Source organism: Gavia stellata, chromosome 10 (assembly GCF_030936135.1).
Source record: "Gavia stellata isolate bGavSte3 chromosome 10, bGavSte3.hap2, whole genome shotgun sequence".
Lineage (NCBI taxonomy): Eukaryota > Metazoa > Chordata > Aves > Gaviiformes > Gaviidae > Gavia > Gavia stellata.
Genome location: NC_082603.1, coordinates 29,370,403 through 29,387,869, shown reverse-complemented (window position 1 = coordinate 29,387,869; position 17,467 = coordinate 29,370,403). Strand labels below are relative to the sequence as shown.

At 41.9% G+C, this 17,467-nt stretch overlaps 1 protein-coding gene across 2 annotated transcripts in view; it reads left to right on the top strand.

Annotated features, from left to right (window-relative positions):
* Positions 1 to 16,725, top strand: part of RAB3B (RAB3B, member RAS oncogene family) — a 56,303-nt gene extending 39,578 nt beyond the window's left edge. For both annotated transcript variants that reach the window (XM_059821608.1, XM_059821609.1), the window contains exons 3-5: positions 3,518 to 3,636; positions 12,725 to 12,849; positions 16,538 to 16,725. In XM_059821608.1, the coding sequence (XP_059677591.1) occupies positions 3,518 to 3,636; positions 12,725 to 12,849; positions 16,538 to 16,725 (432 nt within the window). The remainder of the gene's footprint in view (positions 1 to 3,517; positions 3,637 to 12,724; positions 12,850 to 16,537) is intronic.
* The last annotated feature ends 742 nt before the right edge of the window (positions 16,726 to 17,467 follow it).

Here is a 17,467-nt window from a genome sequence, read left to right as displayed (position 1 = left end):
AAGTCTTGCAAACACCTTGGGGGGAGCAATCCGCATCAATTATTTTCTCCTTCATTAGGTAAACGTCTTGCACATAAAAAACTGAAATGCCTAATTACCTAAGGTTTGTGGTGTTTTAAACTGAAGTAAGGGCAGCTACTGTAAATGCTGAAGAAACTGAGCTCAGATTTTGCAGTTTGTTTTATTTTATTTATGTTGAAGTATCAGGGCGGGTGGGGGGTGCTCACTGAAGCTAGCATAAAACATGGTGTAAGTCAAGAAAATTAAGCCAGTTTATAGCTGTCTAAGAAGCTAACATAACAGGAGGAAAAATTTCACTTCAGGGTGATATTACAAAGATTCAAATGTATTTGGAGAAATGCAACTAAAAACCTTTAAGGGGAGATGACATGCTTTGTACCTGTACAGTAAAACAGAGGGAGGAATCTGTCAGTGACTCACATAGAGATGAATCACATCTCTGCATTGTACCACATGGCTACCAGGGCAAGGTTATGAATAAACTTACTTACCATAAAATATAGGACGCCTTTCCTCCCCACATCACCCCTCTGATAACCTGAGAAGGCAAGCACCTAAGTATATACTAATGAATATGCAAATTACCTTCCTAATGAGGTAAGTGCATTGTCCACCAGAGAACAGGTTATGACTAAGCAAATGCCTGTAGCCCTTTGGGGTTCTCTACCTCCTGCAGCCACGTCCCTGTCTCTTGCTAACGTATAAATCGGGGACTACCCCCACACGCAGGGGGGTTGCAGGCAGAATACTGAAATCAACAAACCAGAATTACTAAATTTCAGACCTTTCAGGCAATAGCACAGTTTGCCTTTAACACAGACAAAATCTGTGGGCTGAGTCCAGTTTCTCATTGAGCCGAGGCACTGAGATGGTACCAGGGCAGGTTTTGGAAGATACCCTCAGAGTCTCTTGGGGCTGCTTCCCAGGACAGCCTGGGTGTACTTCCTCAGAACTAATTCCTTGCTCCAAGCTGTTGTAAAATTCAATTTCTTTCCAAATTTTTCTGTGTGTAGCTGGACAATGCAGTTGCTTACTGCCTGGTGACAGCCTCATGCCCTAAGCCAAAATGAGCGCTAGTTAAACACAGAGCAGAAAACAGAAGATGAGATTCGGGAGGTAGAAGAACCTGGGAATGCAGGTATAAAACAATAACGCTGTGAGCATGAGAACTGAAGAATCCCAACTTCCTATGGATTTGTTTCTTTTTGTCGGTTGCAGGATCTGAGAAGTCACTACTACTGATTTAGGTCTTTCTCCTAGTGAGGCACGAAGAAAGCCTCTCCCCAGTGGATCCTTTGGTGTCAGAAAAAGATAAGCATTGCACTTAAGCTTTTTTCCCCCCTGCTAAGGTATGCTTAAGGTCTCTCTTCTTCACCTTACCAACTATTTTTGTGACATTTGTAAGAACGTACCTTTGAGACCATTTCCCCTCAGTCAAATTTGATCAGAGTTATAATGAGAATGTGGGGACTGATGATTTAATAAGCCTCATGTCCTTAGGAAATCAGGCTAAAATAAAGCAACTATCATGTCTCTGAATAAACAGAACAATACTGTTGCTGCTGAGACCTTTTCCACTTGAAGAAGAATAGTTAGGATCTAGTTGGCACAGCTGGTTTAGCTGTTCAGCAGCTAAGTGAGGATGTGGTGTCAGTGAATACAACAGTGCTCTGTGATGGATTTATCAACATCAGGAGAAGAAATGGTCACTCAGGCTGCAAGGTGTAGTCCACCTCATTCTGGTACTGCTTGTCAGGAGGGAACAGGAGGGCTATTTCTCAGCCAGTGTGCAATGCCTTGCTGGGGTCAGCCAGTGGACTACCCTGTCTTGGTAGCGCAAGTTTCATGGAAAAATTCTTTCTTTTTCCAGAGGATTGGTGGAGAAACAGCAAGATTCCTGCTGCATAATCTCTCCACTGGGAAATTTGCAGTGTGTTACAGCTGTGGATAGTTTCATGGTAGTGCAATAGGCAGAGCCTTTTAAGCAAGCTGCAGGGAGCTTATTTACAAGCGCTTTCCTCCTACAGAGAGCCTCTGTGATATTCTGGTGTGGAACAACAGGTGATCATTGATGTTTTCCCCTTTCATAGACTGGTTAGCATGTGTTCGGGAAGGGTCAACACTGTCTCTTGCATGCGGCAAAAACAAAGCTGCATGTATGGGAATGATGGACAGGAGGATTTTAAAGCTAGGTAGTTTCCCACTCACTGCACCTTGTGTGTTTTCTGGGGTTGTGGTGATGTGCTGTGTCTGATCAGAAACTGGCTCTATACTCCTGCAAGAGTGCTCTGCATGGATTTATTTTACTCCTCCAACTAGCTATGTGATTGATAAGTCCTTTAGGGTGTTTTTCTCTAGAGAAGAGAAACTTTAATCACATTTTAAACGAGTGGCAGTAAATGCTTTCTTAAGTGTGGATTTTGGAGGACTAAAGGACCATTCATTTCAGAACTGCTGACCCGTAAGAGTAACTAGCAGTCATGCTTATGCTGAACATGTGCCTTGAAGGTAAGGCCTTTTGCCTCCCTGCAGCTGTTTCACAGAGTTGCCATTTGCCAAAAGACAGATGAAATGTGTTTGTTCAAATGATAGATACCTCCCAAATGACAGATACGTTAAGCACATGACTTGTCTCCTTGGTTCAGAAGGCAGGTCCAGAGGGAATGGATTGGCTGCAGGACTGCTGATCTGATGTAGAAATATTCCTCAGTTTAAAAGCAGGCAACCAAAATGTGAGGAATAAATGTTGTTGGCATCCGACAGATGGTAGCTGACCTGTTTTCCAGCTGTCACAAGTCTTTTGAAATTCTTCCGTTGTATACGGCAGAGTTTCACCTTTGTGCTGCCAGGCTGAACATAGAAATGACAACTGCAGGTAGAGATATTCTAAAGCACTCTATAGGTAAGGAGAATTAAGCTGAACCAACAGAAGAGTATTAGCAAATCTTGAATTAGTATGTGCACCTTAGACATCGTGATTGAGATATTCCACGTTAAATTCACTTTGTAGAATAATTTTCATTGCATCAAGTCTTTAATTGTTTTCTCTAGCCTCAGGTAAGAACCAAGTCACCCGCAGCATCTATCTCAAGGACATTTTCCTGACCGTGACACTAAATTGCAACACATAAATGTCTTTTGCCTCGTACAGTCCTGGACTGTTTTCTATTGCCTCTGCTTTCAAGTGTCAGCTTTTAGTGAACTCTGCTAACATTTTATTATTGCATTGAGGCTGAGGCAGAGAAGAGCAATTAAAGGGTTGACATCTTTGGTATTTTTTAATAGTACATGTGTCAAAATGCATTTAACAAGTCATAGTTGATGCAAAAGCCCAATTAATGCTAAAATGTAAGTAAAGTTCATTTCATTTGGGAGCAAATGAGAATTTGAAAATGTATAAGAACAAAAAGTGGTTGCCTTTAGATATAGGACCTAACTACAACTCCCGTTTCTGAGAATTGAAGTCTTAAAGCCCAAATATTCCTTTCTGTTCCAGGATACAGCTGGACAAGAAAGATACAGGACCATCACTACAGCCTACTACCGAGGAGCCATGGGCTTCATCCTCATGTATGATATCACCAGTGAAGACTCCTTCAATGCAGTGCAGGACTGGTATGAAATGTTGTTGTTGTTGGCTGTTTGTTTTTTGGCCAATTCTCTCCTCACAATTGTTTTTTCAGAACATTAGACACCCCACCCCCCACAGTGCTTTGCGTCAACATATTCTTTCCTCTTCGTCTAAACTCTGGGATAAATAATTTGTTTTTTAAACTCTCCTTAGAAAAAGTTCCACAGCTTCACTTTAATGAAAAAGTTAAATTTCAAATATAGTAGTTGTTGCTTTTAAAAGTTCTAATTTATTGTAAAGAAATTAATCCTTTAATGCATTATTTGGGCTTATGAGGTTTCTGGCTATGCTGCTAAAACAATCCAGTTTAACAGTGGTTGTTCGAGTCAAATCTCATTTAAAATCTAATAAGGCTAAATATTTTCAAACTGCCTTAAAAAGTGTTTGGGGGTTTTTTTTTTTTGGAACCTACAAGTGTACACACATGGAACAGTATTCACCTTGCCTAACTTGAGATAATTAAAAATCTGACTTTACCCATTTAAAAGTTGTGAAGTTTAAATTAGTTGTAGTTATAGTAAGAGGAGGAAGAGCAAGGTGTAGGACTGAAAGCAAGCATACCCCTTGGAAGGGGCCTGTCTCTTACCACTGACTACAGAAAGCATCTGAACAACTCTGTAAGGCAGTGCTCAGTGTGGCATGGTGGGATGGGGAGAAGAAGTTACCTATTAAATGGGAAGGGTGGGGACTTAGCCCTAAAACTAGGTATGAAACGGATTCTCAGCTGTTATAAACTCCTCTGGCTCCACTGAATTCAGTGCAAATGCGGAAACACCAGAAAATTATTTCTGGACTTTCTGATGACAAAAAGGCAGGAAATATTTTTGGCTTATAGTGAAAAAAGAAAGCACCAGGTCAGTCACTTTAAAAACGCCATGGCAGTATCAAAGCTGCATTGGTACCCAGGCTCATCTCCCCCGCATTTTGGCATCCCCTTCCCCACCTGGAGGGTCCCCTTGTAGCTCATACCACCCGTCTTCTTCCTCGGGAAGAAATGTCCCATCTCACCCCACACTGGGATCTGATTTTGCAAGCAGAGCTGTGGCCCAGACCTTCTTCCTGCTCTCCTGCCTTCCAGACAAGTACATGTACAGAGCAGGAAGACCAGAGGTCTTCCCAGAAGAGCCAGAGCACATGTCGTTTCTGTGGCCATGGGCAGTTCCTGCAGCCCCCTCAGAGGTAGCTGACGGGAGGTGTTTTCTCAGCAGGCACCCAGCACAGTGCCTGGGGTGAGAACATCTGAGCCGCTGCTGTGAGGTAGCAGCTGCAGGCACAGCACAGGTAAGCAGAAGGATAGACCCTATTGCTGAAACTCACGTTCTGACACGGCATCCTCTCAAAGGAAATACGAGGCATGGGGAGGCAGGGGAAAGGCTGTGTCTGTCCTCAGGAGTAGTAGTACCTCAGTGGCTCCCCTCAAATGTCTTTTCTGCTTGTTACCCTGTTGCTGTATACTGCAGATAGGTATGGTCAGCATGCAAAGAAAGGCAATGTAGTGGTTGATGTAATCTCCGAAGTCTGATAGATTGATTTGCAGTGATCTCAGTGACCTCCCAGGAGCATAAAACAGCAGCACGTAAGGTGACTTAAAAATTTTCTTACCTAACAGATCAGAAGAGCCTCCTTCTCCTGGAACATATGCTGACTATGGCACTGGCTCTTAGCATCCAGCTCAGTCTGGCATTTTGTTAAACACCTATTCTATATCCCCTAATCTAGGTCGTAACTCAAAAGCCGCAACAACGTGGTTTGTTGTTTCTAATAATTTGGCCTTCTTCCAAGGCTGCTCATTATTTGTTCTCGTTGTCCATTGCAGCAGTTGGTCATGATTATCACATCTAAAGATGTATCACAGAATCACAGAATCACTACGGTTGGAAAAGACCTGTAAGATCATCAAGTCCAACCTGAAGAAAAAAAAAACAAAAAAAACCAAAAACCAACCCACGCAAGCCAACCACCACACAACAAGGCACAACACACCAAAAACCAACCCACCCAACACCACACAGCACCATGTCCATCAAGCTACATCCCACAATGCCACATCCACACGCTCCTTGAATACCTCCAGGGAGGGTGACTCTACCACCTCCCTGGGCAGCCTATTCCAATGTTTCACTACTCTCTCAGTAAAGAACTTTTTCCTAATATCTAGCCTGAACCTCCCCTGGCGCAACTTGAGGCCATTTCCTCTAGTCCTGTCACTAGTCACTTGGGAGAAGAGACCAACACCCACCTCTCTGCAACCCCCTTTCAGGTAGTTGTAGAGAGTGATGAGATTTCCCCTCAGCCTCCTCTTCTCCAGGCTAAACAACCCCAGCTCCCTCAGCCGCTCCTCATAAGACTTGTGTTCCAGACCCCTCACCAGCTTCGTCGCCCTTCTCTGGACACGCTCCAGCACCTCCATGTCTTTCTTGTAGTGAGGGGCCCAGAACTGAACACAGTATTCAAGGTGCGGCCTCACCAGCGCCGAGTACAGAGGCATGATCACCTCCCTGCTCCTGCTGGCCACACCATTTCTGATACAGGCCAGGATGCCGTTGGCCTTCTTGGCCACCTGGGCACACTGCTGGCTCATATTCAGCCGGGTGTCGATCAACACCCCCAGGTCCTTTTCTGCGGGGGAGCTTTCCAGCCACTCATCCCCAAGCCTGTAGCGTTGCCTGGGGTTGTTGTGGCCAAAGTGTAGAACCCGGCACTTGGCCTTATTGAACTTCATCCGGTTGGTCTCAGCCCATCGATCCAGCCTGTCCAGATCCCTCTGCAGAGCCTTCCTACCCTCAAGCAGATCAACACTCCCTCCCAACTTGGTGTTGTCTTGCCAGTCTCAGTCTCCACTTTCACCCCATCTCCAGTATCATGACACCATGCTGCAGAAGGTGAACTGCAGCACCTTCCCTGAGGTGTCCTTCAGCAGCTAATGATAATTTTTTTCCTGGCTAGACACAGAAACCTGAAGGCTTTGCCAAAACCAGGTTCCTCCACGTGGCACACCCTCCACCAAGCTCAGATGAAGCTGTTTCTCTAAGTGTCTGCACAGGGATTTTTTCCATAGGGGTGCAGGCATGTCAGCTAGGGCAGTATCTTTCACTAAACTATAAACATTTTCAGCTTGCTTCCCTCTTGAAACAAGGTATATATGACCAGTTCATCTGTCTGTCTGTTGGTTCCTCTCTAATGTTTTACTTACCAGTCTTAACTTACCCAAAAAATACCAAACCTCAGTCTATGAGCCACCACTATGAGATACTATTTTAAAGTTTGCACAGGTGAAGTTTAACCTGGGGCTTTGTATTGGAAATGGTCTAACATCTGTTCCATCAAAGGCAATGGTGCAAGAGTGTAAGAATTGGGAAAGGTTGGCTTTGTGTATTTGACTTCATGTTTCCCTGTGCCATAGGAGCTGCATGAGTATCTTTGCTAAGAGCACCTTGTCAGTCAAAGGACAGAGGTGAACCATCACTGCTGGTTTTTACTTTATATGTCAGGAATCTTTTCAACCATCACTTTTAAGATTCTGAGCCCACGTGATGTCGTGGGGCAGATAAAATCGGCCTGTGGTAGCCCGTTTCCATCCTTTCTGAAGCTTGTCCACAGGAGAGGAGAGGAGGACTGTAGCAAAGCCAGCATCGCCGTGCCAGCAGAGTCCTCTAGCGGCGATGCACCTAAGAGGTGTTTTCCTTTCCCAGTCTGCAAAATTGCTTTCTAAACTTCCGAAGGGACAAGAAATGGAAACAAAAGCCTTTGTATGGTGTTGATGCTGCTGTATCAGCCTCTGCCATTTGCTAGCATAGTAAGTCGGTAGGATTTTTTTGGTTTTTTCACCATGCTTCAAAGAAACATTACACTGGATCTGGTGTTCAGTCAGGAGCTGTACTCTCCCTGGAAAATTAAGGTGTCTACTGCTTGAGCTCCTTTAGCTTAGAGCCTTTATCTCCATGAGCCTAGTCCCTTCTTCAGGTCAAGTGCGAGATAGCCGCAAGCCTAATGATAAAAACAGAGCACTAGCAGTCCTGCAGCGCTTCTGTTGGGTGCTGCGGAGAGCATGGAGTGGCAGCAATTGGGAAGCTGCACAGGCTGCAAAGTCAGTGGCATGCCCCTGATGCTCAGCCCTGCCTTGTCTTGTCCATCACGTGTGGATAGTACAGCCTTCCTGCTCTGCCTGCTGTGCCCAAGAGGGAGGACCTCCATACGAGTGAGAAAGCTGGAGCCAGAAGGTTTGGGACATGAGATGGTCTGACGAGAGGACAAGTGCCTGAACCACCTCTTTTCCCCTAATGAAGCTGTTACCCTCAGTAGTGTTGCTCCTAGATTCCTAGGAAGTGGCAAAGTTGCAAGCTGTTTTTTACCTTGCAAAGAAGGTGTATGGCCCGATACGTGAGTTGCCTGTGTTTGCAGAGGTTTAGGTGAGACTACCACAAACCACGCTAGTTCTAAGACCATACTTCAACCCTTGCTGAAATTAAATGGGGCATCCACCTGGAATATACGCAAAAGCTAACAGCAAAGCTCATCCCAGCTCTTCTTACATCCTGCAAATTTCCAGAAATTACAGCAATTAATCCTACACATCCTTTCTCTCTTTTAAGTATCTAGTTATGCGTTCTTCAGTGTCCAGCTACAGTAAATAAAGAATACTGTTAAGTTGAATGTTTTGTCATAAATGCAGTGTGATGCAGCAGATCGGCTGACCTTTTAGACATTGAGAATAAATCAGCAGTAGTCAGTTAATGTGAATTAAATCCAGTAAGGAACCTGTTAACCTTCCCAGTTATTTCCAAAATAGTGTTTGTGGATGGAATTTGAGTGTTTCTCTGGCATAAAAAGATAAGTAAGCCATCTGCCATGTGATCATGGGACTGGGTTCATAAAGCAAATGCAATCAAGCTTAGGAGGATACCTCAGGAAAATCATCGGTAGATAAAATATGGAGTGATGCCTCTTCCACTAACTTTTGGCTGCTTTCCATCCCAGTCCATTCTCATTGGCTGGTAAGAATTTCCCACCTGAACATAATTCCTGGATCCTAAAATTGTACCCATTCACAAAACCTTGGAATGGGTCAAGTTATGTACAGTAGTCATCTATGTGTTTTATAGTAGGACATTGTCTAGTCTAAAGCTTGTTCCTTCTTGCTGGTGCCCTGCCTATTGCTGTTTAGTGGTTCAGGTTTTTTAAGATGCTGTGTAAGCAAGCTGTCAACATGAGTCTCAGCCCATCTCACTGCTTTCTCTTGTACCGTCTCTTCCTGCAGAGTTCCCTACAGAAAACAAGCCAAAAGCATGAACAGCTGAACCAGAGACCTAGCACTCCAAGTAAGCTCTTGCCCATGGCAAACTCTTACCTTCTGTTGAGCTCATAGGGGTGTGCATAGATCTCAAAATTCATCTTCATAATTACACTGAAATTATGGGAAGGTAGCCTTGTGCAAAGTCAGCTCTCCATCAGAGAGGTCTTTTCCTTTCTAGACCTCTCCAGCATCTTAGAGCTTACATCCTCCCTCTAGCTGGGAAATTGCCACAGCAGGTTGTGCTCACTAGCCTTATTATTCTCCAAGCCTTTTCATCAAGCTCCAACATCTCCTCTAAAACTGCCTCCCATGTATGTATGGTGCAATTTACCTCTCATCTCTGGCTCATTGGCATATGACTGTTCTAACAGCCTCCTGACCTGGCCTCACCTGCCCACAAGGGAAATGAGAATATCTCTTCCAGTCTGCCATATGATTTCTTCCTTGGGTGATCTTCTTACTGCACCATTCTTATGGGTGGATGTCCTAAAGAGGATTCTGGTTTGCTTTGTGCCACTCCAGAAATACTTCTCCTAAACCAAGTAAAGGCACTCTTTCTGCTGAATGAGGAGGATCATGGCTGTGTATCAGGTATTTAGACAAGCTCTTGGGGTAGTATATGAATGTGAGGTACAGTCTTTCCTTCATTCACATGAATCACCGTAATTAATGATAATTATCTTAAAGCAGCTGAGAAAGAGTAAGATATACAATGTAAATGCATTTGGGAATATATAGGATATGACCTCTTCTTTTGTTCCTTCACTGGGAAAGGTACAGCAGATTGTATGAGAAGTCTTAAAAGATTAAGCCTGAGTGATTTTTCCTTACTGCAGTGTGGCAAGAGTGGAGTCAGGTTATTTTAGAAGAAAAAGCATAAATGGGCAAAAGCAAAGATGGATTTTACCTGATATTTGAAAATAATTATTTTGTTTGAATAATAAGATGTCTTTCCTGTAGGGTGAGTGAAAGGGTTAAATGAGCTTTCATGGCTTTCAGCTCAGTTTCTAGATATTTTTTTTTTAGTAGGTTCCTCTGACAGTTATTATTTGACATTGGCTTGATAGTTTCGTGTGTAGATAAATCAGTGGTTTATACCTCATTTGAAACTGTGTTGAAACTAGAATATACTCAGCATTTGATACTGTAAAATAAATAGAAAATATTATGGAAACTCTGCTTTGGACAATCTAGACAATTTCATAGAAGGGAAGAAATAATTGGTTAAAGTCAACTTAGATTTAAATGACAGCTGGGTTTGCAAATCATCAGCTTTATTTATCTTTAAGGCTGATCTCCAAATTAGGCTGTTGATATATCCATGAGCTGTGAACCTATTTTTCTTCTAAGCATGACGCATAAAACCCATGCTTTACTGTTAATTTGGGGAATTCAGCACAAATAAGGCACAGCATTGTTATTGTGTCACAGAAATATATTTTTCCCAGTGTGTGTATTGGACTGCCCTGATGGTTGTTGAAACATCTCAATTGCACAAGCCTTTTATTTATTTATTTATTTACCTTTCCCAAAGCTTCTGGAAATTTGCTGCCTTTCTTTTTGTATGGGGATCAGGATTTCTTTTAGGTGTTCTTCTTCATAACTTTTGTTTGTTTGTTTTTATTCCTGGTAAGTGTAAATGGCAGTGTTTTGCAAGAGAGGATTTTCACTAACTTGTACAAAACAAGGAGAAGGATGAGTTTCTGTGGGAGATCCTTCATGCTTTTTTCTTCTTTTTCATTTTCTAAGTAATTCTCTTTAAATAGCTAAGATTTGGCAGTGTGTCCCCATATAACCCCCCAGGGGCTGAAATGAATCCAGAGAGAGGAATTGGGGTCAGAAGAGAAGCCTGGTTATAGGTGCTTTAAATTGAACCTGGAAAGACTTTCCTTCTCTGTATTGCTTATAGAGGGAGACTGTGGAGATTTCATCTTCCTGGGCTTTGGTTGATTTCTGAGGTCATCCCTTTCTGTGATGAGCCTTGAGAAACGCCAGAGTACCGCATAAACTCATCGCAGACTCACATTAGCTTTCACGGGGCTTGTCTACATGGAGGCACTCAGAAGGGTGAAAGTGGAGTAGCCAAAATTGGGACTGGAGTGAGTGCCTTTCCGGGAGCACGCTAAGAAGAGTAAGAAGTTTCACTGCACAAAGTCCTTGATTATTTTTGCGTGTTGCAGTATGGGTCTGGGCTTGTGCAGTGGGCTTCGTTTAGGTTTATGTTTTCCAGTGCAATCCAAACAGGCTGCTGCTTAAAGGCAAGTTGCACAGTGAAATGACCCCCTTTTTCCTAGACACATGTGGAGTAACATGACTGTCTGCTTTCTATAGAAAAGGCAAGTAAACAACTCAAACTAATTAAAAAATATCATTAGTAGATCGGAGCTGGAGGCTGCTGCTAATTCAAAAGAGAAGGAATCAAGTGCTTTATTGTTAAGGAAGTTCAAGGAAACTAAACAGAAGTAAAAATCTGAGGGGAATCCTGGCTTTCCTGGGAAAATGGCAGGTTTGTCTGAAACTCGGTGTCCTGTATGGAAGGGGGGCGAGTAAGGACAAAGCACGGGAAAGTGAGTTAGGGAGTGGAGGAGGGAGTGTATCGCTTCTGGCAGAGCAGCCTAATTATCTTTGGGAAGAAGGGAGTCTTAAAAGATAGAGCTAGCTTGTGGAGATAGGATAGGTTGGGCCAGTCTGAAAAAATGGATGAAAATGAATGCTACCAAGCTAATGCTGTTCTGTTGCTGGCTCTGTGACACCTCACCAAGGATGGTGGGAAAGGACTGGCCCCTCAGGGTAAATATAAAAAAAAAAAAAAAAAAAAATCTCTGTTTTGTCATTGAAAAACTATAAAGAGGCCAAATGTAAGGTCAGACTCCTGGGATCCACAGCTAGCTCCACTCCAGTTTCGACACATGAGCCACAGAGAGCTTTAGAGACTTTATGTTCATCCCAGTGCTCGTACTTAAGCTCCCATGCACTTGATCCATCTGTCACTGAAGTTAGCATTTGTCTGATATTGCAGTCTGTCATTGCATCTGCTGTTTCCTGCCTTAGATATCACTTAATCCTGCTGGGTTCAAATATTAGCTCACAGAGTCTTACCTTGATCCCGTATCTTCCCAATTTGCTAACTTTATGTTTCTTTTTAGCAACTGTTTCCATGTTTCTATGCAATTTTCAGTCTCCATGAACCAGTTTTCCTGTTAAAGGTGACTTGATGCTTCGATTTGTTTGACTCTCAAAACACAATTTCTTACAGTGTTACTAAAACTCTGCAGCAAATGAGCATCTTTTTTGTCTGCTTTGAATTATTGTTGTTATGTGTTTTACAAGAAGTTGTAAATCTAGTGTGAAGTGTGTATCTATTGTATGGCTTTCTCTATAGGGACAATATCCTTAAGAGGTGTAATTGATTGTCGTTCCTCTGACAGATTACAGCTGAAGGAGAATAAGCTTTAGAAGAATGCTTTTTTGTCCCTCGACTTCAGAAATTATTCAGTTCAGCTTTTTGTCTGGATCTCATCATCTTTAAAACACTTGCAAAGCCTTAACAAGAAGATTTATTGTCACACAGAGTTAAGGAGTAGTAAAATAGAATGGTGCTATAAATTACATAGTCTGCATTCTTGCTGAAGGTGTAAGCTTGGTCATTTGTCTTTTAACCAACATTACAGTCTTGAGATGTTGATGCTGTCATTAATGGTACTTGTTTTCATACTTAATATACGATTGTATTTCGGCACGGCTGATGGAACGTAACAATCTTTTTTGACCTGCTGTAGGGCCACACAAATCAAGACTTACTCCTGGGACAATGCACAAGTGATCCTGGTCGGAAACAAATGTGACATGGAGGATGAAAGAATTGTTCCCGTGGAGAAGGGGAAACATCTGGCGGATCAGCTAGGTACATGTCAAAGCTTTTCTTTCTACTCTTTTTTCCTCTGCTTCTTTGTACTGTGTTCCTTTTAATTTCTACAATAAAAAGTCCTTCCAGCGGTAATACTTTAATAATGGTATCGCAATTAAGAAGCGTAATATATTCTAGGTCCATATTTTACTTGCTTAGCGCTGAATACTACCTTCTTGTCGTGTTGCTGTATCTGTAAAGTTAATATCTAAGGATGTAAGGAAGATAAAGTTTGTTTAGAGAGAACAGCTTTTATTAGCTCAGCAGAATGAAAAGAGAAAATGTTTTCATAAACACAATTCTGTCTCCAGGTCTCTAAGTACCATATAGTCATTTTCAGAATGCAAACATTGATTTTTGTAGAAGAATATCTTTTTTGGCAGCTAAACAATGAAAAAAAAAAAAGTTTATACATCAGAACTGTAGAGTTGGGTAAAATATATTTTTAAAATGTACCAGGCTTCTTTATCCAGGTAGGGAAATGGGATTATGTATTGATATGGGATAGAAAAAGCAAAACAGTTCCACTGAGAGGAAGCTGGGATTGCAATAAAAATTTTAGAATGAACAGCAAAATAAACTCATCCTAATTTCTCATTTATTTATCATTTTTCATTATATATTATAGCATATATAATCTTTTTAATATGGAATAATATGGAATCAGGGCTTCTGTGTTAATATTTAACTATACTGTTGTCTTCTTTCAAAGAATTCATAGTGGCAAGTAAATCCTGTTAAAATTTAATTTGCTTAACAGTGGAGACTCTTACAATGGGCATACTGTAAATATTTGTTTAGCTTGTAAGACTAGAGAGTCTTACCAGAATCACCACCATCCCCAATTTATAAAATCCTATGTTGTCTTCAATTCTTAAGCAGTAATTGGAGGGAGCATAATATATTGTTAAACTAGGGGTACTGGAGTTCCAGTACACACTGTATACATCGTTGTAGTTTAAAGTGTGACCTTGATCAAATTGCCAATTATGGTTAAAACTTAGATAATGAGGTTTTATTAGTTGGGGGTTTTGCTGTTGCTTGTTTTGTTCTTTTTTTTTTTTTTAAATGAAGAGAAGGTATAGAAACCCTGCTCATAGATGAGTATAAAGTATAGCTTTGTGATAGGGACCTGTGTGATATAAACAAAAAGATGGTCACTGTTCCAAAGAGTTAAGAGCAATCAGATTATCTTTTCATGTTTCACATGGGGGGAAAAAAAAAAAAGCATGTCTGCAAAGGCCTGTAGGTTTAGAGCCTTCAAGTGGAAATGCTACATATGGTAAGCACAAAGGGGTCCCATTCATGACTGGAGCCTTGAGTCACTTTCATGATAAACAAATAATGAGCAAATATCAAACTAAAACCTCTAATTTCCCGTCATTATTATTATTGTAATAATATTTCTTTACATGTAGGACTAGCAAAGCAAACACAGACATGGTTAGTTTGCAAAATCAGTTATGGGCTCTTTTTTTACACATCAGAATTTAATTTGCTTTTGAAAATATAAATGTGAATAAACTCGGTTCCTGGCTTGCCGACTTTCAAAACTGTTGTGAATGCATGTGTGCGCATGTATTTTGCAAGAGTAATTACACTGTTAGTAGTTGAAAATTTGTCCAGAATAATGTAACAGCAAATAGACTTTTACTGGAACTCCCACTCCTATTTGGATTTCTAATGTTTTTTCTCCCCCAAAATTAATCTGTTTGTTTAAATACAAACCTGTCATCTAGAATCTGTATCCTTTACTTATGGGACACTTCAAAACACACAGGTGCACAGAACTGCCATAGCAACTGACTCCATCAGTAGGAAACTCTTCTGCTGAAGAATCCCCAGTTCTGCCCCCACCCTGTCCTCGCGCTCGTCCAGCTCACCCGGGAGAAACCTACCCCAGTGCAGAGCAAAACAAAAGCTAACCATGCCTTTGGAAAGTGCTGCCCCCGTCCTCCTCTTCTGTAGCCTCCCAAAATACTAAATGCTCTTTTTAAAAAGGCTGGAAATATGTATCTGGTTTTATTAGTCAGTTTTTCCTTATATTAACTGTGCTAATGTGTATAGCATAACCTGAAATTACTTTGTGTGTTAGGTGGGAGGAATCTCTTTAATTGACTATCGACTGCTTAAACTGCTAGCTTTCTTCGTAATGATCCATGTAAAGGTTATCCTTCAGCATGTTTGTCTAAGTTTGTATAGTGACATTAACATCATTGAAATAATTTCCTAATCAGATTAAGAAACTGTTATTGGCCTGAATGTGAACTAAGCCAAAATAGATTCAGCCACAGCAGAAGCTAAACCAATGTTGGATGGACAGACGCCAGTTCAGTTCTCTGATTTCTTGTGCCTTTTATATACGTTTTTAATCATCATCAAAGACAGCAAATGGGGCAGCCAGAATGCTCCTCTGATGCAGGACAGCTGTCCTTATTTAGTAACGAGGCAGACAGCCCCACCACCACTTCACCCCTTGTCCCATGATTTTTAAAAAGGGTTACAATGGGGTAGATGCCTACTTGTTATCCCTCACATCAAGGTGACTCGGTCCACCAGCAGTGGCGGACTAATCAGTCAAGATGACTTACCTTTCTCTTCGTTTGTGGCAGAATCAAAGAAAACTGATGCAATGCAGAGTATCCCCAAAATGAAGCACAACAGAATGCAGCTTATTGCAAAATAAACGCTCTGTGGTGCTTGAGCTCTTGCTGTTGGCAATATAATAACCTGGCAGAACAGAAGCAACAGCCATTGTAAGTGCTGGTTGGCCTTTGAGGCCCCTGGGGTTAGAAAGATAAAGAAATGCTTCACAGTTCAGCACATTTCTGCTGGCTGAGGCAGGGTTCAGGCTCGTCTGTGAGAAGGCTGGTTCTTGTGTTGTGCAGGGTGTCAACGTGAGGCAGCAGGAATAGCTGTGTGCCATCCCCACCTTGGCGTAACGCCAGCCTTACTGAGTTTTTTCTTTTTTTAATCAGAAAGGGTCAGTGTTTGAGAATCTGTACTCATCACTGCAGCTAGGAGCTGGTGACTGGACACTGAAATTACTCTGTAGGAGGCACTCAACATTATTTGAAATTCAGCAGTGCTGAACAGCCCTTGTCAGGATGGGTGCTCTGTCGTGACATGTGCTGTACAAGTATTAATCACCCTGAAAAGCTTTCCATCTAATCAGACAAAGAACAGGAAAAACAGGACCAAAATTGTGGAGCATTTTGCTCACAAGTGCAGAAGTTTGTCAGCAGAAGGAATACAACCACGATCTTGCTTCTCTTTCTGGTCTCTGCTCTTGCCAGGGTGCAGTAGTGCTTGGTAGAGTAAGCCTGGCCCTGTCGCGCAGGGGCGCGTGGAGCCCAGGAAGGCCCCTCTGTACATTACCAGTTAGTGGCATTGGGAGAATCTGACTCCCTTGTCCTGAGTTTATTCAGATCTGTATCATCTGCAGATGTGTTTACCAGGGCTATGGTAGGAATCCATTTATGCCTTTGACTCTTAGTGATGCTTGATAAATTTTAGAAGTATTTATGCTCAGTATTCTGAGATTGTGGGAATCAACCGAGCTTAAGAATTGTCTGATACCTTGTTTTCTTAAGGTGAATTCTGAAAAAAATGGTTAGTATTTTAAAAACCATCTCCATTATCATCTGTCTCTATTGATTATTTTTTTTTTCACTTTTTCTCACAGGTTTTGACTATTTTGAAGCTAGTGCCAAAGAAAACATCAATGTAAGGCAGGTGTTTGAGCGTCTTGTGGATATAATCTGTGAAAAGATGTCGGAGAGTATAGAATCAGACCCTTCCAGGGGCACTTCAGGAAGGAGCATGCGACTCACAGACAACCCACCCCCTTCGCAGCAGAACTGCTCGTGCTAGTGACCTTTCTCGCTGAGAAATGTCCTTCTCCTTTCCTGACTACATTTTATCTTTTCATTTGTGGTGGTGTACTATCACGTAGTCCCAAAGGCAGAAGTCTTTGTTGTAGGAAACTGGTATGTTTGTTTAATGTGCTGGAGTGTTAATATTATATATTTCTTCATCCAATAATTTAAAAAACAAAAATCTGAATAAATATTGTAAGTGCACCTAGTGTTAATGTGAGTTACACTGAAGAAAAAGAATTGTACAGTGTTGCAAGTGTCATTTCCACAGAGAATGTTGCATTTTTAATTATAAATTCCTCTACTGCAGAAAGAGTTTTTATGTCAAGAACAGCAGGAAACATAAAAACCCATCAGAAGGGGACCAGGTCTAAAAGAAAATGGGGACAAAAATCTCTTATAAAGCAAGAATATGCGCTTTTTTTAACGTTAAAAAAAAAAAAAATTGTCCGCAGGTATTTTGCATCATTGTTGTTGTCCTCTAGACATGGACCTCAGTTTTTCTGTATGATGGAGCAGAAAGCCGTTTATTTCTGTCTGACAGTTTGAGGTCCTCCAGAAAGCCAAGAGCATGGGGGGTGGATTTTGTGTCAAGCCCCTAAATGGAGGAAGAACACATGGATGAGTCAAAGCTGCCAGGCAGGGGAGGAGGAGGAGAAGGCCTTGCAGCTGTACCTGCTCTTGGCTGGTGCAACCTTCTCCACAGCCACCAGTAATGGCTTGTGGAGTGCTGGGGG